The sequence below is a fragment of the Trachypithecus francoisi genome, unplaced genomic scaffold, assembly GCF_009764315.1.
Source record: "Trachypithecus francoisi isolate TF-2019V2 unplaced genomic scaffold, Tfra_2.0 Lachesis_group3, whole genome shotgun sequence".
NCBI classification, from domain to species: Eukaryota; Metazoa; Chordata; class Mammalia; order Primates; family Cercopithecidae; genus Trachypithecus; species Trachypithecus francoisi.
This window is the reverse complement of record NW_022681468.1, coordinates 135606357-135633337: the sequence shown is the minus strand read 5'-3', so window position 1 is coordinate 135633337 and position 26981 is coordinate 135606357. Positions and strand designations below refer to the sequence as shown.

General features: G+C 34.0%; 1 protein-coding gene across 2 annotated transcripts in view; it reads left to right on the top strand.

Moving 5' to 3' along the window:
• Nucleotides 1-26981, top strand: part of UNC13C (unc-13 homolog C) — a 670888-nt gene that overhangs the window by 409226 nt on the left and 234681 nt on the right. For both annotated transcript variants that reach the window (XR_004431983.1, XM_033190063.1), the window contains exon 18: nt 14076-14209. Coding sequence is in view for 1 of the 2 variants with exons in the window: in XM_033190063.1 (XP_033045954.1) it covers nt 14076-14209 (134 nt within the window). In the remaining variant the exon portion in view is untranslated. The remainder of the gene's footprint in view (nt 1-14075; nt 14210-26981) is intronic.

Below are 26981 nucleotides of genomic sequence, written 5' to 3'. Positions count from 1 at the left end.
ATGATCTATTGCATTTTTCTTTTTAAATACAAATGTAATTTACATAAAGAGAAAGGAGCAGCTATTAGTTTATTAAAATGGTCGTGTTTTATATTCAAGAAATTTTCATATGCATGTCTCTTGGATCCTAAGGGCCTCATCAATGACTAGAGCATATACCATAAACTTAATTAAATGTAAATATTCCCCCATTTTGGTAATAAATATACAAGATTACATATATTCTACACATACACTTGCTATAATTATCAGAAATACAGAAATATATATGTATATATTATCATTTCAATATTAGGAATCTAACGTTTGAAGAGATTAATTCTTTGCCCAAATTTATACAATAAATTAATGGTAAGCTGAGACCACAGTAAAAGTTTCTGATCCTATGTTCAGTTACTATTTTTCTATTATACCATGCTGTTACATAATTTATATATTTAAAATTCCACATTCAGAATTGTAATATTTTATAATTGTGTGTAGTTTAATTACCTATGTACAGTCTATTCAAATTCAAGGGACCATTTAGAGATGTTAAAAACCACTTAGAGTGCTCAAACACTTTGAAATGCAGTTTTGGCAATTTAAATGTTGGGATACCTCTGACTTATGGCAACTGAAAGGACCCTGTAAAGATTATTGAATATTTTAATGTAATGAAACTGAAATATTCTAACATTTGGAAATTCCTAGTTTTGTTTCTAACCAAATTAATGTATTCCTAGCTTTTGATAATTACTTTTAAGACCACTAGTTGATCAGTTTTTTTTGTTTTCAATTATTAATAGCAACAGTCAATTATGGTATTTGAGAAAACTAGTAATCCCTTAGTGACTATCAATTTTAAAAGTAATGTTTTATATAGGATCTAGTATCAAAGTCTATCAGCAGCTAGAAAGGATACTACATAAATACCTAATAAAATATTCCACTTCCTCTTAAAATTAGGGAATTGTGTGTAGTTGGAAATTCATCAGGTCTGAAGGTTATAGATACATCTTTTATTATCATGACAGAATACAAAATCTAGCAAACCCATGACTGATACTGGCACCCAAAAGTAAGTGTATTACTGTTGTTTCTAAAAAGCGAGTCCTGTTTTTAATCTGACTTTATTATAAGTTACCAGTGAACTTTTCCTATGAACATGAGGCTTCATAAGAGCAGTGCTATTTATGTAAGGTCAAATTTGCGGGCCGTATTTTCAGTTGTCCTGATTTAGAAGGTCTACAATAGAGGCTTTAAAATCAACTGTATTTCTATCAGGCAACTTACATGGTTCTGATGTAGAAGATCCATGGACCAGACTTAGAAAAACAATGGTCAATAGGAACTGTGAATATTGGCTCCAATTCCATTCCACATATGTTTCTTTTACATTCTCTGTATGAGTTGCAATTCACACTTTGCTCAAGGTATTTTTGGTATGGATTTTAAAATTATTATTTTTTTAAATTGAAAGATAGATTGAATTTATCATGCACAATATGATGTTTTGAAGGATATATACATCGTGAAATGACACAATCTAGCTAATAGATACATTGCCTCACACAATTATTATTTCTGTGCTGAGAACAATTTATATCTACTGTCTTAGCATTTTTCTAGAATACAATATACTGTTAACTGTAGTAAACATGTTGTACAGTAGATCTCTTGAATTTATTCCTTCTAACTAAAATCGTATGTCCTTTGATCAACAGCTCTCTAAGCCCCCACCCCCAACCCTACCCCAACCATCCCTGCCCCAGTTAAACACCATTCTACGGTCTACTTCTATGAGATCAACTTTTTTAGATTCCATATATGAGCGTGATGTTTACCTTTCTGTGCCTGGCTTAATCCCCTTAATATAATGTTCTCCAAGTTCATCCACGTAGCAAGATTTTCTTTCTTTAAGACTACATAGGATTCCACTGTGTTTATACATATGTATGGTTTTTATCCATTTATTCATTGATGGCTACTTAAGTTGATTCCATATCTTGGCTATTGTGAATAATGCTACAGTGAATAATAATACAGTGAACATGTCACTCTCTCTTTGACATGCGCATTTAATATCTTTTGGATATATATACAGTGGTACAGCTGGATCACATGGTAGTTCTGTTTTTAGTTTTATGAGAAAGAGACTGTTTTCCATAATAGCTGTACTGATTTACATTCCCACCAAAAGTGTGTAAGAGTTCTCTTTACATCCTAACCAGCACATGTTATCTTTTGTCTTTCTGATGATAGCCATTCTGACAAGTGAAAGATGATATTTCATTGTGGTTTTAATTTGCATTTCCCTGATAATAAATGATGCTGAGCATCCAGAGCAAAACACATGTTAGTCCACAAGTTTCAAAATATTTTAAAAATCAAAATCATATAATGTATCTTCTCAGACTACAGTGAGTAAAACTAGAAATCAATAGCAAGAGGGACTTTGGAACCTATACATATACTTGGAAAACAAACAACACACTCCTGAATGACCATTGGGTCAATAGGAAAATTTAGATTTACATTAACACATTTCTTGAGAGAGAGAAAAATGGAAATGCAAAATATTAATTTCTGTAGGACAGAGAAAAAGCAATGCTAAGAGGAAAGTTTATAGCACCAAACAACTACATAGACAAAAAGTGAGGCTGGGCTCAGTGGCTCACTCCTATAGTCCTCACACTTTGTGAGACTTGGGAGGCAAAGGCGGGCAGATTGCTTAAGCTCAGGAGTTTGAGACAAGCCTGGGCAACATGGCAAAACTCCATCTCCACAAAACATACAAAAAGTATCCTGGTGTAGTGGCATATGCTGTAGTCCCAGCTACTCAGGAGGCTGAGATGGGAGTGTCACTTGAGCCCAGAAGGTTAAGGCTGCAGTGAGCCAAGATCGAGCCATTGCACTCCAGCATGGGCAACAGAGTGAGACCCTATCCCAAAAACAAACAAAAGCAACAATGAAAAAAAAAAAAAAAACTCAGAAAGATTTCACATAGTCTCATGATACACTTCAAGCAACTAGAAAAGCAAGAATACATCTAACCCACAATTAGCAGAAGGAAGGAAATAATAAAGGTCAGAGCAGAACTAAACAAAATAGAGACTAAAGAAACCAATACAAAAGTTGGCTATTCAAAAAGATTTAAACGTTTGATAAACTGCTAACTAGACTACCCAAGAAAAAAAGCAAGAAGCCCAAAACAGACAATATCAGAAATGAAAAAGGAGACATTATGACCGATACTATGAAATACAAAAATCACCAGAGATTATTATTAACAACTATACACTAACTAACTGAAAAACCTAGAGGAAATGAATAGATTCTTGGAAGCATACATCTTACCAAAATTCCATGAGGAAGAAACGAAATCTAAACAGGCCAATAATGAGGACCAACATTGAATCAGTAATGGAAATTCTGTGAACAAATAAAAGCTCAGGACAGGATGGATTCCATGCGGAATTCTACCAAACATATAAAGAAGAATGAATACCACTTTTTCTTAAACTATTGCAAAAAATTGAATAGGGAATTCTCCCTACTCATTCTATGAGGCCAGCATTATCCTAATACTCAAACCAGACAAAGACACACACAAAAAAGCTATAGACCAATATCTCTGATAAATATAGATGCAAAAATCCTTACAAAATACTAACAAACTGAATGCAAATATGCATTAAAAAGATAATGCATCATGATCAAGTGAGATTTATCCCAAAGGATGGTAGCATAGTTCAACATATTCAGGTCAATAAATGTGATACATCATGTCAGCAGAAGGAAAGACAAAACCCGTTGCATTATCACAATAGATGCAGAAAAAGACAACTCTGAGCAAACTAGGCATAGAAATATCATACCTCAAAATAATAAATACCATATATGATAAACTCACAGCTAACATCATACTGAAGGGAGGAATTTGAAAGCATTTTCTCTAAGAAATGAAACAAATGGTGAAAAATGCCCACTTTCACCACTTCTATGCAACATGGTGCTGGAAGTCTTTGCCAGAGAAATCAGTCAAGAAACATAAATAAAAGTCACCAAAATTAGAAAAGAGTCAAACTGTCCCTTTTTGTGGATGAAATGATCTTAGGTCTAGATAATCCAAAAGACTACCAGGAAATTCTTAGAACTTATAAACAAAGTCAGTAAAGTTGAAGGATACAAAATCAACATACAAAAATCAGCAGCATTTCTATCCGCCAATAATGGCATAGCCAAAAAAGAAATTAAGAAGGCAGTCTCATTTTCAATAGCTACAAAAAAATACCTAGGAATAAATTTAATCAAGGAAGTGAAAGACCTCTACAAGGAAAACTGCAAAACACTGATGAAAGGAATTGAAGAAGCCACAAACAAATGGAAAGGGATTACTTATTCATGAATCAGAAGAATTAATATTATTGAAATGACCATACTACCCAAAGCAATCTATGCATTCGATGTAATTCCTATCAAAATACCAATGCTATTTTTACAGAAATGTAATACACAATTCTAAAATTCATATGGAACAAGTAAAGAGCTGAAATAGCCAAAGCAACCCTGAGCATAAATAACAAACCTGGAAGCATCATACTATCTGACATCAAAACATATTACAAAGCTATTGTAACCATGACAGCATGGTATTTGTATGAAAGTAAACACATAGACCAATGAAACTAAATAGAGGACCCAGAAATAAATCCACATATTTACAGCCAACTCATCTTCAACATAGATTCCAGGAACATACATTGGGGAAAGCACTTCAAGAAATAGTGCTGGGGAAACTGTATAACTATATGCAAAAGAATGAAACTGGACCCCTGTCTCTACTATATACAAAAGGCAACTCAATATGGGTTAAAGACTTACATGTTAAACGTGAAATTATAAAACTACTAGAAGAAAACAGAGGGAAAATTCTTCAGGACATTGGTCTTCAGAAAATCTTTCTAGGAAAAGATTTTACGGCTAACAGCTCAAAAGCATAAGCAACAAAACCAAAAATAGACAATTGAGATCATAGTAAAGTTAAAAGCTTCTGCACAACAAAGGAAACACTCAACAGAGTGAAGAGGCATCCTCTTGAATTAAATAAAATATTTGCACATTATTCATCCTACAGGCACTAATATCTGGAATATACAGGGAACTCAAACATCTCGATAGTAAAAAATAATAATTATATTAAAAAGTGGGCAAAGGATATGAATAGGTATTTCCCAAAAGAAGATATACAGATGTTCAACAGGTATATAAAAAATGCACAATATCACTAATCATCAGGGAAATGCAAATCAAAACCACAATGAGACATCATTTTATTCCAGTTAGAATGGCTATAATTTTTAAAAGACAAAAAATGGCCGGGCGCGGTGGCTCAAGCCTGTAATCCAGCACTTTGGGAGGCCGAGACGGGCGGATCACGAGGTCAGGAGATCGAGACCATCCTGGCTAACACGGTGAAACCCCGTCTCTACTAAAAATACAAAAACTAGCCGGGCGAGGTGGCAGGCGCCTGTAGTCCCAGCTACTTGGGAGGCTGAGGCAGGAGAATGGCGTAAACCCGGGAGGCGGAGCTTGCAGTGAGCTGAGATCCGGCCACTGCACTCCAGTCCGGGCGACAAAGCGAGACTCCGCCTCAAAAAAAAAAAAAAAAAAAAAAAAAGACAAAAAATGCCAGATGATGGCAAGGACGTGAGGAAAAGGGAACTATTACACACTGTTGGTGAGAGTATAAATTAGTACAACTACTATGGAAAACAGAATTACCATAGAATATAGCAATCCCACTACTGGGAAATATGTACTCATGTGTTTATTGCAGCATTATTCACAAAGAATAGTGGAAAGATATGGAATCAACCTAAGTGCCCACGGTGAAAGATGGCCACTTTCACCACTTCCATTGAACGTGGTACTGGAAGTCCTTCAGTACTATGGAAAGATATGAAATAAACCTAAGTCTTATCAAGGGAACAACCGATAAAGAAAATATGGTATATATTCATAATAGAATACTACTTGACCATAAAAATAATGAAATCATGTCATTTGCAATCATGTGGGTGGAACTGGAGAGGTCATTATATTAAGTACAATAAGCCAGGCACAGAAAGACAAATACCATATATTCTCATTTATACGTGGGAGCTAATAAACTTGATATCATGGAAATAGAGAATAGAATGATAGATACCAGAGACTGGGAAGGGTGGGTTGTGGCCAGGGTTGGAGGGGGGCAGGATGAAGAGGGGTTGGTTATGGATATAAAAATATAGTTAGATACAAGAAATAAGTTATAATGTTTGAGAGCAGACTAGAGTTACTATACTTAGCAATAATATTGCGCACATTTCAAAGTAACTGGAGGACAGGACTTGAAATGGTATCAACAAATAAAAATCATAATCACTCAAGATGGTGTATACCCCAAATATGCTGGCTTAATCTTTATATGTTCTATGCATGCAATGAACACTCACATGTACCCCATAAATTTATAAATTATTATATATCCATAAAAGGAGAAAAAAAGAATGCTCTAAAACTGGGGGAAAATCAAATGGAAATTAACTTACAGCTAGACCTTGATTGTGCCTATAATTCTCAGACTGCAAATGAGTGCTCAGGAGTTGTGACATTTGAGAACTCAGGAAGTGCAAAGGCATTTAACACAGGTATCAATCATTTTGTTCTCTGAAAACTTCTTCCCATTCAAGATATATAACACAAAATAAAAATTAGCTCCATATTATTAATGTGAGGTGATGGTTGCTATCTGTGTCTATAAACTCAACCAGGTCTTGGAATTGAGGCTAAAGAGAAAAGAACTGAGGCCACTAACTTGTGTTATTTTCAGTTAAGAGGATGTGGAAATTAAGATAACCCTCAGTTTATTTATCTCTAAAATGATGATAATGGTATTTGACTTTAATATTTATTTGGAAATAAATGAAGAACATCCAAGTGAGAATAGACAGTTTATTTATTCAGACATTGCTCTAGCAATAAAGTCAGCTACCATCACTAGCACTTGGCAGAGATTCAAAGTCAGGCAGGGAAGTGGAAAAGCCTTATAATAAAAAACATGGAAGACCTCAGGTGTGATGTGTTTGGAGTATGTTAGCATGGGAAAACTAGGAGTCAGTTAAATGGAAGTGACATATCCTGTGTGATTTGTTTAGGGAGTGTATTTGGCTTTCTCTTGTTGGTTCTTAGTTGAAAATTAGGGAAAAATATAAGGAAGCTGGCAGCCATTGACCAAATCCTTACTATTCCAGGTCAGTTGCTGCAAAGGTTGTGGTTTGGCCTCCTGGACTTGTTGACGCAGAGATTGTGGGCCAGAGTTCTATCAGATATGGTCTAGACATTATTCATTTGTAAGTTCAGTCTTCAATGGCTAACAGTTTTTTTTAATGAGAATTGAATTGGAATGAGTTGAAAAGATGCCTGTTGCTGTTTTTGGAAGTAGTGGAGGTAGCATTAGGCAGTAAGGTGAAGGCAGCGGTATCTGGAAGAGAGAAGTAAGGCATGTGGCTCCAATGATGTCAGGAATGTCTCAGTCGGGTACCTTGAGCTAGGGGAAGAGCACTTGGAGAAATTCTCTTTCTCAATCCTGTCTAAATGTAGAATAGGAAAATTGCCCTCTATTTTCCTAGCTTATAAACTGTCCACATTGCTCTTCACAAGGATCCTTGATCCCCTGGGTATCTGAAACTTTAGGCTCTACTTCTAAACTGATGCAGGTGAACCCCAATATTGGGACCCAGCCAAGAAGGGTTCTTGGCATCATGCAGGAAAGGATTCAAAAATGAGCCAACAGAGTAAAGAGAAAGCAAAGCAAGTTTATTAGCGCAACAGAGTACAGGAAAATGGCTGCTCCATGACAAAGCAGGGCTACCCCACAGGCAAAGTAACACTTGTGGATCTAGCACCAGTTAGCTAGATTTGTAGCTACTCCTTAATTATATGGTAAATAATTTTCTAGAAAAGGGATGTGGAGTTCCTGGAACTGAGAGTTTCTCTGCTTTAAACCATATAAGGTAACTTCCGGGCATTGCTGTGGCATTTGTAAACTGTCATGTGCTACTGGGAGTGTCCTTTAGCATGCTAACGCATTATAATTAGTGTATAATTAACAATGAGGGCAACTAGAGGTTGCTTTCATCCCCGTTTTGATTTTAGCTGGTTTCTTTACTACATCATGTTTTGATCAGATCCTGTTTTCATCAGTGGGATCATAACCCCACGGATTTGGAGAACAAGTCCTGCTGGTCTCCTCCCTCAAAACTAATGAGAGAGGGCCCATTTTTCTAACCTATCTACTTCTTTTTTTTTTTTTTTTTTTTTTTTGAGACGGAGTCTCGCTCTGTCGCCCAAACTGGAGTGCAGTGGCCAGATCTCAGCTCACTGCAAGCTCTGCCTTTCGGGTTCACGCCATTCTCCTGCCTCAGCCTCCCGAGTAGCTGGGACTACAGGCGCCCGCCACCTCGCCCGGCTAGTTTTTTGTATTTTTTAGTAGAGACGGGGTTTCACCGTGTTAGCCAGGATGGTCTCAATCTCCTGATCCGCCCGTCTTGGCCTCCCAAAGTGCTGGGATTACAGGCTTGAGCCACCGCGCCCGGCCACCTATCTACTTCTATAGCTAACATTTCCTTATCTCAGAATTATGAATAGGTTAACAATCAATTTGTGATCAGAAGAAGTTGCAAACACATCATATGAGAGCTATCTAGTTAATGATTTAATATTATTTTATCTTGCTACATATTTATGACATTTTAAAGCTTCCCTCTTGTAAAATTTTCAGAGTTACATCTATCTCGTTTTCTTTTTTTGTTTCTTTGTATCTACCCTGTCCTGATTATTCAAATTCTTGGCATCAGCAAATCTTGTTGCTAAGACTTTTAATCATTGCTTAGCTGCCTTGACTATAGGTACCTTGCTATGCACATTGCAAAAGTCACCTTCTTATACACACACACACGAGCACACACATTCTTTAAGTTCTGTCCAGAAATACCACAGTCCCTTTGGCCTCTTCTAGACCTCCTCATTTCTAGAGTCTTTCACCTAATCCCCATTCTTGATTCCCTTTCCCATGAGCTGAATGACTAAACACAAATATCCTACTGACCTCAATTTCCTGTTCTTCTGCCTTTTTCACTCCTTGTTTCCTCTAGATCTGTTTCTTCACCTTCCCTTCCTTCTTTTCCTTCCCTCCTCCAGACCAAAATATATATTTGATCTAGCACTTCAGTAATTCTCATCAAATATTTAAATCTCATTCTCTTTTCCTGTTTCTATTGTATACTCCAGAAGCACATCCAACGTTCTGGCTTTTAGGCTTCTACATTCAATACTGGAAAAAACTCCTAATGGTCCAGCATAGTGTCACTACAAGTTCAGAGAGCCACCCCACACTGCTTGGCAATGCCACTAGGGGTCCAACTCGAGGCTGTCTCTCATGACTCACAGGTGCAATTTCAGACTTTTACTACTCCTCCAGTACACTGTGCACCACTTCTTCTCTCAAGAAGGAAATTCCTAGCTAACTTTTCTCACCACCACCAAGGCTTATCTGCAAGATTTTTTTATTATCTCATAGCAAGTCACATTCTTATTTGTGCTTGAAGCTAATTATTCCAGATAGACTCTGGATCTCATTCTCTTCTGTTTCAACAGGGGCCTCTCTCCTTTACCTATGTCTCTTAAAATTTTTGTTCTTATTGTTTTTTAGACTTTTTCTCTAAGGTTTTGTCTGTGGTCACATATTTATCTCTCTCTTTTTGAGCAATCTTATTTATTCCATAATTTCAGCTGCCACATATATACTGGAATTTTTTAAATCTACATCAACAGGTTTCAGAATGCCTTTGAAACTTCAGACAGGTCTACCTAATTATCTTCTAGATTCCTCCTTTTCTCTTTTCCTTCTTACCCATTAGTCAATAAGTTCCAACAATTTTATTTATTAACTCTTTAAGTTAATAAGTAAACTGCCAAATCATTTAGAACACAAATGTAACCAAGTACTCCTATGTTTAAAATCTTTTAATGGTCCTTATCATATTTGGTTTAAATGCAAACTCCTTGACATAACACACAAAACTTTTCATGATTTGACCCCTGCATTTATCTCTGTTGTATTTTATTTCCCAAAGTGTGTTCAGAAAAACATTTACTCTGTGAAAAGTCTGGCACGATGAGCTGGGGGAACAGGAAGGGAATGGAGGGCTTTACCAAGTTCAAATCCATTTGAGAAGCTAATGCTTTAGTATTACCCCTGAGAGAAGTGGTTCTCAAGTTGGTTCCTGGAGCAGAAGCACCAGAATTACTTGAAAGGTCATTCTCAATACACATTTTCAAGCTTTACCCTAGACCTAATGAATCAGGAACGATGGGTCCCAGGACCTAGCAACCTGTCTGTGCTTGTGAGCTTTCCCAGCGATGCTGATATACTCCTAAGTTGGAGAGCCACAATCTTAGAGAATCACCATGCATAGTAGCATATTAAAGGCTTCAGGAAATCTGAAAATAACGTATTTAACTTTGTTTAAGCAAAAATTTTTAAGTTGGTTGAGCCCTGGCCCTTGTGTGTGTAAGTACGCGATACTAACATAGAGTAGAAGAAATGTTAGAGAAGCACACTTCATCAAAAGCTGTTATAGCCCATTTTACTAGTAATTATTCAAATATAGTAGGCATCTGTCATGTGTTTTTTGTGTTTACATAGCCTGTCTTTGCATTTTTCTTTTCTTTTCTTTCTTTTCTTTTCTTTTTTTTTTTTTTTTTTTTTCTGTGATGGAATCTTGCTCTGTTGTCCGGGCTGGAGTGCAGTGGCGCTCTCCTGGCTCACTGTAACTGCCACCTCTCAGGTTCCAGCAATTCTCCTGCCTCAGCCTCCCAGGTAGCCAGGACTACAGGCACGTGCCACCATGCCCAGCTAGTTTCTGCATTTTTAGCAGAGCTGGAGTTTCCCTATGTTGGCTAGGCTGGTCTCCAGCTCCTGACTTCAGGTGATCCACCCACCTCAGCCTCCCAAAGTGCTGGGATTACAAGCATGAGCCACTGCGCCCGGCCCGTCTTTGCATTTTTCTACCAAATGTCTCCTCCCAACCCTAGTCTTGTCAGCTCCTTAGAAGCAGCATTTCATAGTTACATGTTTATTGAATGAATACATTGAATGCCACAGAAATATTTTATAACAGTTTTTAAAGTATTGTATAAGTTCCACTAACTTGAAGATATCATTTGTTATTTCAATACTTTCTTTTGCATGTAATGGCTCTTTCTATATATTGATCTCTTCTTGATGAAATATATTTTCTTATCTGATATCATGAAAGTGTAATATACATCCCATCAGCTTGTCTGTAAAAGCTTTTCTGTATATGCTTTTCTGTAATGAAATATCCTTTGTAAACATGACTGTTGGAACTTTCTTCAGATAATCCTATAACCTGGCAACTTTCCACTTTCAGGAATTACCTCCCCATTATACCCTTACAGATTTTCTTTAAAGTCTGTTTCTTCAATAATCTATTAACAAAATAATTTTAGTCACTATTATAATAATCACTATAATTATGATTGATTTACTGGGTCATATTTTAATGAATATATTTTTATTTATTATTAAATGATTTATAATTACCATATTTTCTTGATATAACAAATTGTTATTTCATAACATTATTCATAGTAATGTTTCAGTCAGTATGAATACACTTATTATGAGCTTTTCTTAATTTCTACTATCATAACCTTAATTTTTCCAATCATAAGGTTAAATGCCCTATTAGATTTCTAGGGTATATTAAAAAGTTTTACATAGATAAACTTAATTCTTAAGAAATTTATAATACATCAGATTAGACCTTATCCCTTAAGCATGCAGTCTCTTACAATGTGCTATTAAAGTAGGGTAAGCCTGGTTTATGATAGTATTGTGTGCTATGTAAAAACTTAATGATTCAACATCAAGTTTAATTTATTCTAATGCAACAAACATAGCATGATGTGAAAAACAGCATCATCAGTAATCTTCTGGTGTCATAGAAAAGAGTGATGGAAGTACAATTTGCGACAGGTAAGGGATTTGGGAATGAATGCATATTTCAACTACTTCTGTCTCTCCTCTTTTCCATGTCACTCTTAGCAAAATGATGAGAAGTGACTGTGACGTTACACATATCATGAATAATAATTTTATTTCATTTAATCACATTACTTAAAACCTGTAAGACATATAGTTTGGCTATGTACATATGATGATAATTAATGATACTGTTCTAATACCAAATATCTCCCCACTGTGGCCATCGGAAGTAGTTTCATTTATAACCTTCACAACTCACCAGGTTATCTGGATTTCTAAATCCTTTAGAAATCTATTGAGCTTAATATAATGCACAAATAATTACATTATTGTGGTGATAACAAAATCCTGGTCACAAAATAAAAATAAATTTTAATAAAAGTTCTAACTTAAAAGGCAGCAAAGCTTGATATTTGTAAGCCTGCATTACTGCCCATTACTTCCTAAAGTTGATGACATAACCCAGGAATTAAAAGAGGAAGCTTGCCAAGAACTTTCAAGTTGTGTTCGGGGATCACATATACATACTTCTTAAGATCTTTTGGAGACTGCTTATAATTCATTCTGGACATTTGAAGTATTTTATGTCAGCCACTAATGTTTTTACTATTTTAATTTAGTTCTGCAAGTTTTAACATCTGCTGCATTTCAAACATAAATGTAAATCAACGACTCTTGGATGTGCCCTAGGGAAGTATATGCTCTTAAAAGTATATTATAGTCTAAGAAGAGAGGTCTCTAGTACTAAGTGAGTTCACTATAGGGCTGTCTTTTAAGTTAAGTGACAATAGTAATTAAATGACAACTCAACAGAATATGGTTACATATCATGATTTGCACTGGAAAATATACATATACAACCATTCAACTGAGAGAGTGGCTGACCTGATCACAGCAGAAGATATGGCAATTGGATATGGCAATAGTTTGTGCCAAATAAAATCTAATACTCATTTTACACCAGAGTCTTTGAGTTTCCGGAGCCATAAGTTGATGTTCAAATATCCTGTGCCTATAAGCTTGTAAAGGATTTAGCAAAAATTTCCATACGCTTAAGTGAAAATTTATCTCTGCCTATTTTTTTAACCCAATTTTAACAAATAAATGTAAAAGACGTGCTCTAAAGAAACACCCACCAAAATAAATGACCAAATTAACTTATCTATATGATGTAAAGAATTGCATATGTTGAGTATGAAATTCATATGTGAAACATTCAAGATTGTTATTGTACTCTGTTAACCTCAAAGTAAATCTAGATCATCCTGTGTCACATTCTGCTTTCTAGAAGGAGAGTTGAAGATTTTGAGGAGAGTGGTAAATTGAGAAAGATTCCAAGATGTTTTTAAAAAAGGAAAAAAGAGAAAAAGGCAAACACAAAATTTTGGTTATCTAGATACATTTGTGCGTAAGAAGGGAGAGTTTAAGTCATTAATGTTGCATATGTATTGTGGGATTTAACAGTACTGAGTTTGCAACCAGGCAGCTGTCGGTTCTGCATACTTACTACTGTTGTAACTTTGAGCAAAATATTTAGACAAGATAAATTTTATGCACACACACTTGCCCACACACACACAAACACACACCTTTGCACACACAAAATTCAATTTTCATCCTTGTAAGAAGCCACATTAAAGGCATACTTTCTATAATAACAATTCTTAAGGTCAGAACTATAATCATCAGAGGGAGGAAAAACCTCCAATCCAGAACAACAACAACAATAAAAAAAGCAATGGAAGTTAAACCAAAATTTAAAAAGTGATTGGAAATACAAGCCTGGCCACTGTGAGTTTATTCTGTGGGATGCCATTCAATGAAGAAAAGAAACCTGAGTTTAACAGCTTTAACTCCCGTAATCTAAAAGTTTCATTTCGATAATCATTTTTCTTTGATATTCTATTTGACAGTGACATCTAACTAAAGTCATCCCATTTAACGCTTTCTTTTGCATGTTGTGTGAATTTGTGAGCAGAGTAAGAAACAGGACATTCCTCGTGAAGATCAGGGACCAACCACCAAGAATTTGGATTTTTGGCCCCAACTTATTACACTGATGGTCACTATTATTGATGAGGATAAAACTGCCTACACACCTGTCCTGAATCAGTAAGTACAATGTTTTGGAAATGAATGGATTTTATTCCACTGAAGTTAAAATAATACATATTTTAAGTGCAACATACTCTGATGACAATAATAAACTTTTCCATAATTAAGCTATAGAAAATGGTATTTTTCAACTTTTATCAGTAAATATCAATTAAATGATATTATAAATTTTTAATTTGAGCTCCATGGAGTATGAATCTGTGGATATAGAGAAAAATATTTTCCAATATTTGATTTTTATGTAATGTAAAACTTTTCATCTGGATCCTTTCATAACTATACCATTGTCTCAAAAGAAAAAAAAGTGCACTCCCCCAAAACTAAAAATAATTTTGAAGAGCTAGTATTAAACATATTGCATTGTGGCTTTTTAATAATAAACATTTGGCACAAAAGCTGCTTTCAAAATAGCTATGCATATTGATTTAACAAATTTAATAAAATATTTAATAAGGCAAGTCAATTTTCACAAATTATAATCTAAAGTTCATGCCTCTAAGACAATATAGATGAATTAAAATTCATGACTGTTCTAGAAGAGACTGTAAAAATCCTCATTTTATCAAAATACCACTAGCTATGTGACCTTAGGCAAATTATCTAATATCCTTGGGTCTCAGTTCCCTCCCAACTAAAATAAAGGTGTAATTATTAGATGATTTCCAAGATCCAATCCAACTTTAATATTGCATATTTAGATTTTATTTTACACCCACATATTAAAGACCATAAAAGCAAATATAACATCAGACTACCAGCTAGGCACTTGCAATCTGGTTAATGAAGAGGATTGTCTTGACAATATTAGTTAGACCTGAAATGTTTTGGGTAGCAAAGATAGCAGCAATAGACAAACAGTAAAGTAGAACAGTGAAGTAGACTCAGACTTACTACGGATAAATGTGTTTGGTATTCTTATCCTCTATACTGGTCAAGACTATCAGGGTCATTGTTTATGTTGACTCCAATTAAAATTTCAATTAAAGAAGAAATACATTTAAGTATTTCAATCTTCATCCTCTTCTGCTTACTGTTCACCACCCATTTTCAACAGTCCCCCAATTCCTAATTGTGGAGAAAGTGGTCCTATTTTTGGTATACAATCATCATTACATTAAGTTTGCCCTTTCACTTTCTTCTCCCTTTTTCCCCAAACCTAATTCTTATATCCACCTTTTCTTCCTGAAGGCCTTAGTGTTTCAATCTCTGTACAGACTTTGCTCTTTTATTCTCTTCTGTTAGGACTAGAAGATCTTCTCTTAATCTATAACATGTCATCATCTCATCATGGGTCCTGAGAAGTACTTCTCAGGTCTCTGACAACTTGTGGAATAGAATTGTTTTCTTATTTCCTCTTTGGACCTTTCTTGAGGACAGAGTAGATTTCTGAAAGATTGGGAGACTGACAACTTGTTTCAAGACTGTGTCCTTGGACTGGGATAGGCCATTTTATAGGTGGATGCTGGATGAAAACAAACATCTGCTGAGAAACACAAATTCAGTTCTATGAAGAAACTTTGGCTTTAATAATCAAAGAAATTTCTTATGTTTACCAAGTATCTTCAATCAGGATATGACCAGTAAAATACATTATAACATCATGGAAGAAATTAAAATATCCTTGATTTATTTTTAGTCATGTACCTCAAAATATAGACAAAGATTTTAGTTGATTATATGTAGCTGTAGTAAAGGAACTGGAATAAATAATATTTATGGCAAAAATATATTTATAATTATGAACTAAATTAAGCCTACTAAGTTATAAAAATTAGCAATGACATATGGGGAGAGAATTGTTTTTGGTTTGGGTTTTAATTTTGTTTTTAATGTCAGAGTTTAAGTCCACTTTTTTCCTTTGAAAACTTGTCCCTGAAAAACGTAAATGCCTTCCTCTATTTGGAATCCATTATTTTTTATTGTGTTTGGACAGATTTTAAGGATACTGTAAAGCTTTTTTTGCATACTGAAGATCATTCAATTTAATTTCTCATTTAATTTAATAAATGCTTTAAGTGAACTCATCTGGAGACTGAGATGGGGTCCTGGTGGCCAATGTTGCATTCGTATAATGTGGTGAGATTTTCATTTGTATCTGTTTCTTCGTTTGAATACTGTATCGTCACATTTATGCTTCATTAATCATCTCCTTGGTTACTTAAACTAATGCAGGATTTCACAAAGTAAAAATTCCAGACCACTAGGGTAAAGATCACATGGACTACTAGTTGGATTTGCAGATCTTGAGCCCCATCCCAAATCTATGGATTCAGAAAACCTGAAATTGACACAGAAATCTGCAATATTAATAAACAATCCCTGTTATTGTATCTTATGGTCACTAACAATGAAGGCCCAGATCAATATGTGAAGGACATGTTAAAAGTAGCTTGGGTTTTGTTTTAGAGGCAAAGGCAAGTGAATTTAATGATTTTAAAACATGGGACATTTTAAAATATCTTTCAATGTAATGCATAATTATTGATTCAGATCATTTAGTGAAGTTCTTATGGTTATCATGAGTTTGAGAAATCATTGTAGGCTTTTGCTTATTCAAATTTGATAACAAGTTAACAGTAACAGTAGAATATAAGCACGAGGGAAAAGACTTCTATTTTGTTGACTAATGTATATTCAGGCATACATATTTGTTGAATGAATTAATAAATTCAAGTAAATTTATACATGTAGTCAATATCTGTTCTGTCTGTTCCCATGTTGTTGATTTATTAGTGAAATACAGTATTTATTTGAATAATATTTTCTCAATTTTTAAAATTATAATGAATTTTAGATGTTTTAGAAATTTCAATATTTCATTAAAACTAAATAATATTAAGCAGAGTACTTTCAGATTTAGGTCTCAGTTTCTGTCTCTCTTTCTCTTTCTCTCTCTTTCTAACAGGTTTATTGAGGTATAATTGAATATAATAAAATTTCATGTACTTAAATAGTATAATTTGAATAGTTCTGGCATATGTATTTAACCCCAAAATTATCACTATTTTCAAAATAATGAAGATAGCCATTACCCCAATAGTTCATCCACTTTTATAATTCATCTACTCCTCCACCATCCCCTGATCTACTTTCTAGTACTATGAATTAGTTTGGAAATGTTATCATTATGTGTAAATGTATTCATAGATTCTCCCCATTCTTTTGTCCAGCTGCTTTGATTCATTACAACTATTTTGAGATTCACCCATGTTACTGTATGTTTCTTTTTATTTTTGAGTAGTATTCCCTTGTACGTATATACCACAATATGTTCATTCATCTGTTAAAATTTATATTTTTTCAAGATTAGGTTGCTATAAATATTTGTTTACGAGTCTTTCTATAGACATACTCTTTTATTTCTCTTGAGTTATGTGGTAAGTATGTATTTAATATTAAAACTGCCAAACTGCTTTCCAAAGTGGCTGTACTATACCAACAATTGGTTTGATAAATCTTTTAGTTTTACCTATCCTAATAGGCATATATGATCTAACTATGATTTTGATTTGCACTTTCTGAATCCTAGTGATGCTGACCGTATTTTTATCTGCATATTTGAAATTCATATATCTTCTTTGGTGAAATTTCTGTTAAAATCATTTTCCCATTTCCAAATTAGGATGTTTATCTTATTATTGTTGAGTTGTAAAGGTCTGTACTAGATAAAGCTCTGTCATCAGAAATAAATGTTGCAATATATGCTTCTAGTTTGTAACTTTCTTTTCCATTATCTTACTAGTGCCTTCTGAAGAACGTAGTTATTGTACATTTTTTAAATTTTGATGGAATAGTCCAATTGTTTGATCGGTTTCTTTTATAGTTTAAGCTTTTAAAAATTTATATTTTAGAAATCCTTGAAATCTGCAGTCAGTTTGCAACACCATAGTTTTCTTCTAGACATCTTACATTTAAGTCTATAATTCATTTCAAGCTAATTTTTACTTGTTAACTGGTGTGATAATCAAGTTTAACTTTCTTTGGGATCATTTTCATATGGTTATCTATTTTTTATCTCTACTTGTTGAAAATTATTCTTTCCTCATTGAATTGCTTTGGCACTTTGGTGAAAACTCAATTGACTATATATGTAAGAGGTTAATTCTGAAGTTCTTTGTATTCTGTTCCATTGATCTATATATCCGTAATTACACCAGTACTGCACGTCTTCGTGACTATCATTTTCTAACATATCTTGAAATATTATAGTAAAATTTTTCAACTTCATTTATATTTTTGAAAATTGTTTGGCTCTTCTAGCTCCTTTGCAATTCCATTTAAATTTGTATCAGTTCATCAATTTCTACAAGAAAAATGTCTGCTGGACTTTTGATTGATATTGCATTAAATATATAAATCTATTGGGGAGAAATGAAAACAGCAATATAGAATTTTATAATCCATGAACATGGTATGTACATGCATTAAGGTCTTATTTAATTTTTTACTTTAGTGAAAAGGTGTTGCATATTCTTTGTTAATTGGTTTCTAAATATTTTTATTACTATCTTAAATGGTATTTTTAATTCCAATTTCCCATTCTTTGTTAGTAGTACATAGATACACAAATATATATCTTCAGCCTTCCTAAATTTACCTTTTTGTAGATTCCTTATGATTATTTAAATACATCATATTCTTGTCTAAAATAAAGATGGTTTTACTTATATCTTTCCAATTTGGATGCATTTTATTATTTTTCTTGCCTTATTGCTCTAGCTAAAATCTTCAGGACAATGTTGACTAAAATTAGTGAAGAGCAGACATGCTTGCCTTATTCCTAATCTCACAGGGAAAGCATACAGACTTTTACCATTGAATATCATGTTAACTAAATGTTTTTCATGAATAATTCTTTATCAAGTTGAGGAAGTTCTGTTCCATCCTTATTATTCTGAAAGTTTTTATCATGAAAGGGTGTTGAATTTTGTCAAATACCTTTTCTGCTCATAATAGGGTAATCACACAATTTTGCTTTTCAACCATCAGTATGGTGAATTATACTAAGGAATGTTGAACTTTAAACCAACCTTGCATTCCTGGAACAATCTCCACATAGTCTTGATGTATAATCTTTCCTACATATTATTATATTTTATTCATAAAATTTTGTTAAGTATTTTTGCATTTGTGTTTAGGAGAATATTGCTGTATGGTTTTATTTTCTTATGGTGTCTTTATCTGATTTTTATATCAATGCAATGATGGCTTTATAAAATGAGTTAGACAGTATTTCCTCCGGTATGATTTGCCAAAAGAGTTTTTATAAAATTTGACATTTTCTTTTCTGAGTTTTTGATAGAACTTACTGGAAAAATCATCTGGGCTTGGAGTTTTATTGTAGGAGGTTTTTAAACTAAAAATGTTAATTCTTCATTAGATATAGGGCTGTTTAGTTTACCTATTTGTCCAGTTTAGATTTTTGTAGTTTGTATATTCAAGGAAATTTTCCATTTAATCTAAGTAGTGAAATTTCTCCATCATGTAGTTGTTTTTGCAAGTCTATTATTATCCTTTTTATGTCTGTTAAATCTGAACTGATTTTTCCTATCTCTCATCCTTAATATTTATATTTTGTGTCTTCTCTCTTTTGTTCTGTCCAACTGGCTGAACATTTATAAATTTTACTGGTCTTAAAAAACAGTTTTTGATTTTATTCAGTGTTTTGTTTTCTGTTTTAAATTAATTTTTTCTCATTATTTTATTATTGTCTTTCTTCTGTTAGTGAAGATAAATGTTAAATGGCTATCGCAGCAATCCAGTGAGAAGATATGAAAGCCTTGTGTAAGATGGTGGAGAGTTAAGGTCAGATTTGTGAAATAAATCAAAAGATCTTTATGACTAAATGCATTGAGTAGAGCGTTAAGGAAGCAGAGACAATGGAAATGTTATATTTATAGGGGCATCATTATTGGAGATAAGAAATACAGGAGGAAGTATCAATTTAAAGAAGTTCACAGTGACTTATATTTTGATATACAGAGATTTGGTTATCTGTGTGACTTTCAAGCATTATATGCAACAGAGAGTTGTATACATATATATGGAAATCCTTTAGATTGACATCAATTAAATACATAATTTAGAGAAGTTTAGCTATATATACCTAAAAGTAAGAAATCTTAATTATTTCTAAATATTCAGAAAATTTTACTCATTTTATTAAAACTATTGTGACTTCATATTACTTTGTTTTTGTTATGCATACTGAAACATAAGCAGAAATATGTTTCATCCATTCTGTTATCTCATTTGTTTGCATGCATTGTACTATAATATGTAATTTCTTTTAGTTTTCTCCAAAAGTATACATACAGTGAAGTCTCAACTTATTTTCTCTCTTCATTAAGTGTAGATAGCAGAAAGTATCTCAATGTATTGAGTAGAAAATGGACCAATTTTGAAAGATTGTCTTTTCCATTTACAAGGATAAAATTTGCTTATTTTTCCCCTATCAGGGTTATGTGATGAGCCAGAACATTAGTTTCAAATTGGATGTTTTTAAAGATAGTGTATTTTATTTGCTGAATTGAGGAAGTTTAGGTTTAAGCTACTTTGATTAGGATTTGCCTTTGTTCTTTCTGTTTTGGAAATAATGTTGTTCAGAGCATTAAAGTTATTGATCTGTTTGCTTACACTATGGGTTCCCTAAATTACTTTTATATTTAAGAAATTGTTATGAAAGTGTTAATCATACAATAAAGTACAGAGACTATGCAGTAGAGTTCTGTATAGCCATCATTCTAATTCAACAATTATCAAAACTTTGTGATCTTTTTTTCATCTGTACTCTTGAGTTTTCACTTTCTTTCTCTTTTGGCTGAATTATCGTAAACAAACTTCAGATATCCTACCATTTCATCCCTTCTTAGTTTGGCATTTATCCCTAAAAATCATGGCTTTCTTTTGTACAGCACAACTAATAACGTTAACAGTAATTGCCTGGTATTGTGTAATCCCTATTCCACAATCAAGTGCTTCTGACATGGTTTTGTTTCAATCAGGATCCATATAAGGTATAAACATTACATATGGTTATTATGTGTTACAAGTCTCTTTCATAGTAGTTAAGTCCCCCCTCCCTTTTATTTTATTTATACCATTGACTTCTGAAAGAAGCTGTGTTCACTATCCTTTAGAATATGCCACTTTCTGGGTTATTCCATTTGCCTCTTTGTGCTGCTAATTAACTTGTTCCTTCATAGTTAATACTCTCCATAGCTGAATATTTCAGATTCATTTTTTTAAGAACACTTCACAAGTGACTGTGTGTACTTCATACTATATCACATCAGGTAGGACATTATCTGGTTATTCCCTTGTAGTGATGTTAACAGTGATTAGTGCTGCCAGCCTTATTTCTTGGTTGAAAATGTCTTCATCAACCTTTCTCTAATGGTTTCATTTATTTATGATCACTTCAGAATTTGCTATTCCATTAGGGATGACAAAATGGTGGTTTTATAAGGTTTGCATTTCTTCAACATTTATTCGTTAGAATTTTTTACAAAGAAGAACTTTCTTTCATTAATTTGGGTTCCTTACTTGGTTACCCTGATATATAGTAAATATAGGAAAGATAAGGTAAATATTTAATTCTTTCTTTTAACCTAAAGTATTTTATCTCATTCTTTTCTTTTCTGCTCTATTGAACTTTTATTATTTTTCATTAACAGTTTCATTTCAATTTAATAAATATGTATGGAACCCTTAATATATACCAGGCACCATGCAAGGCTAGAGTCACAAATATTTAATTTCTAAAAGAGATATGTATGAAATTAATCAGGAGTCTGAAACTGATTAACTACTGTACCTGTGCCTGCCACAGTCACAAGTCATTCTGTGATTAAACTCCTCCTACACACCCTTGTTGATGCAGCCTTATGAGGAAAGAGAAACTAGGTTCCCTCTCTGGAACTGTACCAAGAAATCCTGAGAATGAGACACTGAAAGTTTATGAATTTGGAGATACCTGTAGTCGGTGATCCACAATTAAGAATAAGTCAAAATGAAGTATAAACAGGAATGAAGATAGCATTGAGAGAGAAGAAGGTAGTTGGCAGTGAGTGGAGGGAAAGGATACTTGGAAGGAAAAGCAGATACAAGAATAGCAGAGTCACATGCTGGAGGACTTTGTGCGTGAAGATCCCTGTCTGCGGTCATTCAATGCACTCCTCAGCGCTGCCTTAAATCCTGAAGGAGCATCTTGTGTGTCTTGTCTGAGGCTTCCTAAAGCCTGACTCCAGGGGCTGTTTGACTCCAGTAGACAGAATTCGGTTTTTCTTGGATTCCAGTAGAATGCAGTAATGGAGTTTAGTCTTGTTTCTCCATTACCCAAAGTATCCTTACAAAAATTACTTTTAAATTATGTGTAGTTACTTGAGCCTCTGATTTTTGGAACCAAAGTAGCATAACGAATCCAATATAATATAATATGGAATGACACATGTATTGCAATATAGTTGCAGTTCGTTAGTTCGTTTGCTGTTGAAATGTAAAAAAAAAAAAAAGAAAAAGAAAAAAATAAAAAGAAAAACCTTTAATTTGAATTCTTAGGATCTAAGCAAATGGTTTATTTCCTACAAGAGATCGGTTTTGCAGACCTGGAGTTCATGGTGGGCAGAATAGGTAGCGAAAAAAACCACAGATATGTTATAAAAATCTACCTGACACTAAAGATATAAAGTAACATTTCAAAAGTAATTTTAAAAATTGTTATGCATGTCTATCATAGCCATTTTGAATTTTAAAAGAGATCAAGTGTGTTTCTCTGCAGTTTCCCAAAATATTACATCATGTGGAAATAATTCAAATACTTTTCTAAGTGCACAAGAGTACTGTCAAAGAGTGCTTACTAAGAATTAAACTAATTTAAACACCTCTGAAGATTTCACTTTTCTGCCTCCCTGACCACATATCACAGAGGTGAAAAAGAGTTGATCTTGAATTTTTCAAGGTTTGTCATGCTTGCCGAAAGATTTTAACACAACTAGATATTTACGTGTTATAAATATCATAATCATTATATAGGGAACCATGGGGAATTAACTGGAGCCAGGCACTATTCTAACATTTTTACAGTTTAATGTTTAATCCTAAATTGATTCTAATGATATCAGTACCATTATCATCCCCAAATTGCAGGTTATGAAACTTAAGCATAGAGGGGACTAACTTACGCAAAATCATATATCTAGTAATAGGCAGAATCAAAATGTAAGCAACCCTTTGAAATAACAAAAGAGTTAATGTTAACAAAAGGATCCCATAAATAAGATGATGAGCATTAATCCTTCCAAACATTTCTGATATTTTAATGATTAATCTGGATCTGATTGCAACATCTTTTAGGCTTTCGATGCTTTAGAAATTAGGAGGCATAACTTAACTCTCATGAGACCATAGCAGGATTTGTAGTGATAATGCACAGAAGGTACCCACCCTAATGCCTGTGTTGAATAGGTGCTCCACCTGCCCTGCAATATGAACATGAGGACTTGCTTGTACCAGGTCTTGCAGCTTGAGAAACAGTTATCTAAACTCAGTAAATTCTGTTGACTATTTATCCCATGCACATTACACAAGTTATTTAGGCTGTCTCTGGCCATCTCCAACTCCTTTGTGATACTGCCAGGTGGTATTTTAATTGTCTTATGTGATGCTGATTTCAATAGTTAACTTAAAGCTGGGTTCATGCTGGTAGTCCCAGCTACTTGGAAGGATGAGGCAGGTGGGTCTGTTGATCCCAGGAGTTCAAGGCTGAAGTGAGCTATGATCAGACCACTGCACTCCAGCCTGGGTGACAGAGCAAGATCCTGTCTCTGACATAAATCGATAAAAACTTTTAAAAAGTGGAAGCCAGGAGCAATGGTTCATTGCCTGTAATCCCAGCACTTTGGGAACCTGAGACAGGAGGATTTCTTGAGGCCAGAGGTTTGAGATCAGTACATAGTGAGACCCCATCTCTACATAAAAATTACAAAAATTAGCCAGGCATTTTGCCACACGCTGGGAGTTCCAGCTATTAGGGAGGCTGAGGCAGAAGGACCTGCTTGAGCCCAGGAGGTGGAGGCTGCAGTGAGCCAAGGCAACACTCAGCAACAGCCTGAGCAACAGAGTGAGAACCTGTCTCGAAAAAAAAAAAAAAAAGTTTACATAGATCCATTCACAATTTTGTTTTTCATGTTAAAATTAAATATATACTTAAAGATCTGAGTTCATTAAAATAATGCCTTAGGTTATAAATGAAACAAAGAGAAAACAAAAAGATAAAAGGGTGAGTGGCTTCAAATGGCACTTATGATCAATTTGCTTTATGGTACAAAAGAACCTAAGTACAAAGGGAAAAATTTCTACCACAGCATTAATTTGTAAGGATGGCTTGTAATTTACTAGTAGAGTCCTGCTTAATAAAATTTATGCTTAGTTGTTCACTACGTTCATGATAATAGCAGTTAATTGCACTAAATGCATGTCAAGTGTCTTAAGTGGGGAGCATACTAACAAAGGCTTAATAGGTTTTATAATGTAAAAAGGGCACAACAAACTGTCTCTTAAGTTCTAGCTATGACAAAGAAATTTCAGATGCATACATGACAGGCAGGAACAGGGAACGATTGCTTACTAATTTGTAATAATTAACATACTTTTCTTCAAAGACAAACTTTGCATATCAAAATAATACTTCACATTTAATGGATTCTAATTTTATCCATTGTGACTGATGAATCAGTATTATCAAATTTGGCAGTGGCAGATTATGTTTTCCTCATTTCACTAAGAAATTTGCAAGATAATAAATTGGGTTATTAAATTGTTGTGTCTCATAAGATTCAAGATTTAAAACATTTGTGCTTTGTTAATTAATTGCTGCAAATTAAAAACAGGAGACAGTCAAATAATGGTGGAATGGATCAGTTATTTCATTAAACCTCCTCTTTATAATGGTAGATTAAGTTAAGCTATGACTGCATTGAAAAGGAAGAAGAGGTGGAGCTACACCCTAGAGAATTTAATTTGTGCACAAGAAAACCTCATGAATTCAGACTAGTGTGAGAAAGGCTAATTTAAATATATACAGTAAGTAGGAATGTTTAATATACCATATGTATGTGTACTTCTTTTAACTTTTAAGTATGTATGACAACTACAAAGTTACGAAATGGTTGTGGAAAGGTAAACCTCTTTCAGTTTTGTTTCTATCGTAGTTTGGAATTCATTTGTAGTTAATGTATGAATTGTTAGTGTATAGCTCAATATTTCTGAAGTTCATAAAACCATTTAGTCCTGTGAGTACATAAACATTTTCCTAAATCAAGTTTATTGCTATTAACTTAATTAACAAATTTTCTCCTACGGACTAAACACCCGGTAAATACAAATATAAATTTTCATTCACTTTATGTGATTATTTTTACGTTAGAAATCAATGGAATCTAAATATTTTCCTGTCTGTCTCATTTATACTTATAATTTCATCATTATCAGCAGGAAACATTTATCGAGTACTCACTGTGTGTCAGTGACTAAGCAAAATATTTACATGTAAAATCTCATTTAATCCTCACAACAGCCCTAGAAACAGTCCCAAGTTACACAATTAATATCATCCCCATTTGACAAGTGAGAAAATTGAGTTTTGAAGAGATTACTCACTGCTCCACTGGGTAAATTAGCTAAGTAGCAGAGGAGAAATGAAATTGTTGTCTTTTGGAATGCATTGCTATTTAACTTCTATATTATACTGCTAGGTATTAGGTAGAAGAAATAGCCAAAAATGTGTTAAATTTTGGAAAGTAAGCCTCTAGCAAATATGCAGATGGTATAGACTCCTTAGCTAGCCCCCACCAAAAGGCAGACGTATTCAACTGTGAAATGTGTCAGAAAAAAACAACTCTGCCTTTTAAACAATGGTTTGATATTGGGACTACAGCATAGAAAAAGCATATAAAAATTTAGTGTCAAAATAAGATTACATATTTACAAGTCCACAAAGGCTAGTTGGACACAGTGAAAAAACACTATTATGGAAATATTATTTTGTAGTCCCTTAAAAATTAGAAACTTAAAATATAGCCATTAGTTTCTCAGAAATTGATAAAATCTATGTTGTCAGGAAAATGGAGTATTTCTCCTTTCATTTCCAGAACCGACTTTTTTCTTTCACCTACTGTATTTTACTCATAATTGTTCATTTTTCTCCCCTATTTCCACAAGGCAGAAAACAGTAAAGAATTGTTTGGGAAACTGTTAGCTTTGTAAATGTTCCTTTGTTATATTCCGGCTGCTAAAATGGTTTAAATAGTATGGAGAGGGCCAGGCGCAGTGGCTCACGCCTGTAATCCCAGCACTGTGGGAGGCCGAGACGGGCAGATCACAAGGTCAGGAGATCGAGACCATCCTGGCTGACACAGTGAAACCCCGTCTCTACTAAAAAAATAGAAAAAAATAGCCGGGCATGGTGGCGGGCACCTGTGGTCCCAGCTACTCCTACTCGGGAGGCTGAGGCAGGAGAATGCTGTGAACCCAGGAGGTGGAGCTTGCAGTGAGCAGAGATTGCCCCACTGCACTCCAGCCTGAGCAACAGAGTGAGACTCCATCTCAAAAAAAAAAAAAAAAAAAAATAGTATGGAGAGAAAAAAATTATATACATATGTAGGTATTCAGAAGACTGTAAATGTAATTAATACTGTTAGGTAGTAAAGAGATGCTATGAGAGAGAAGTGTAGGGGAGAAAGAATATCTTTTCCTTCTATCCTCTGAGTCC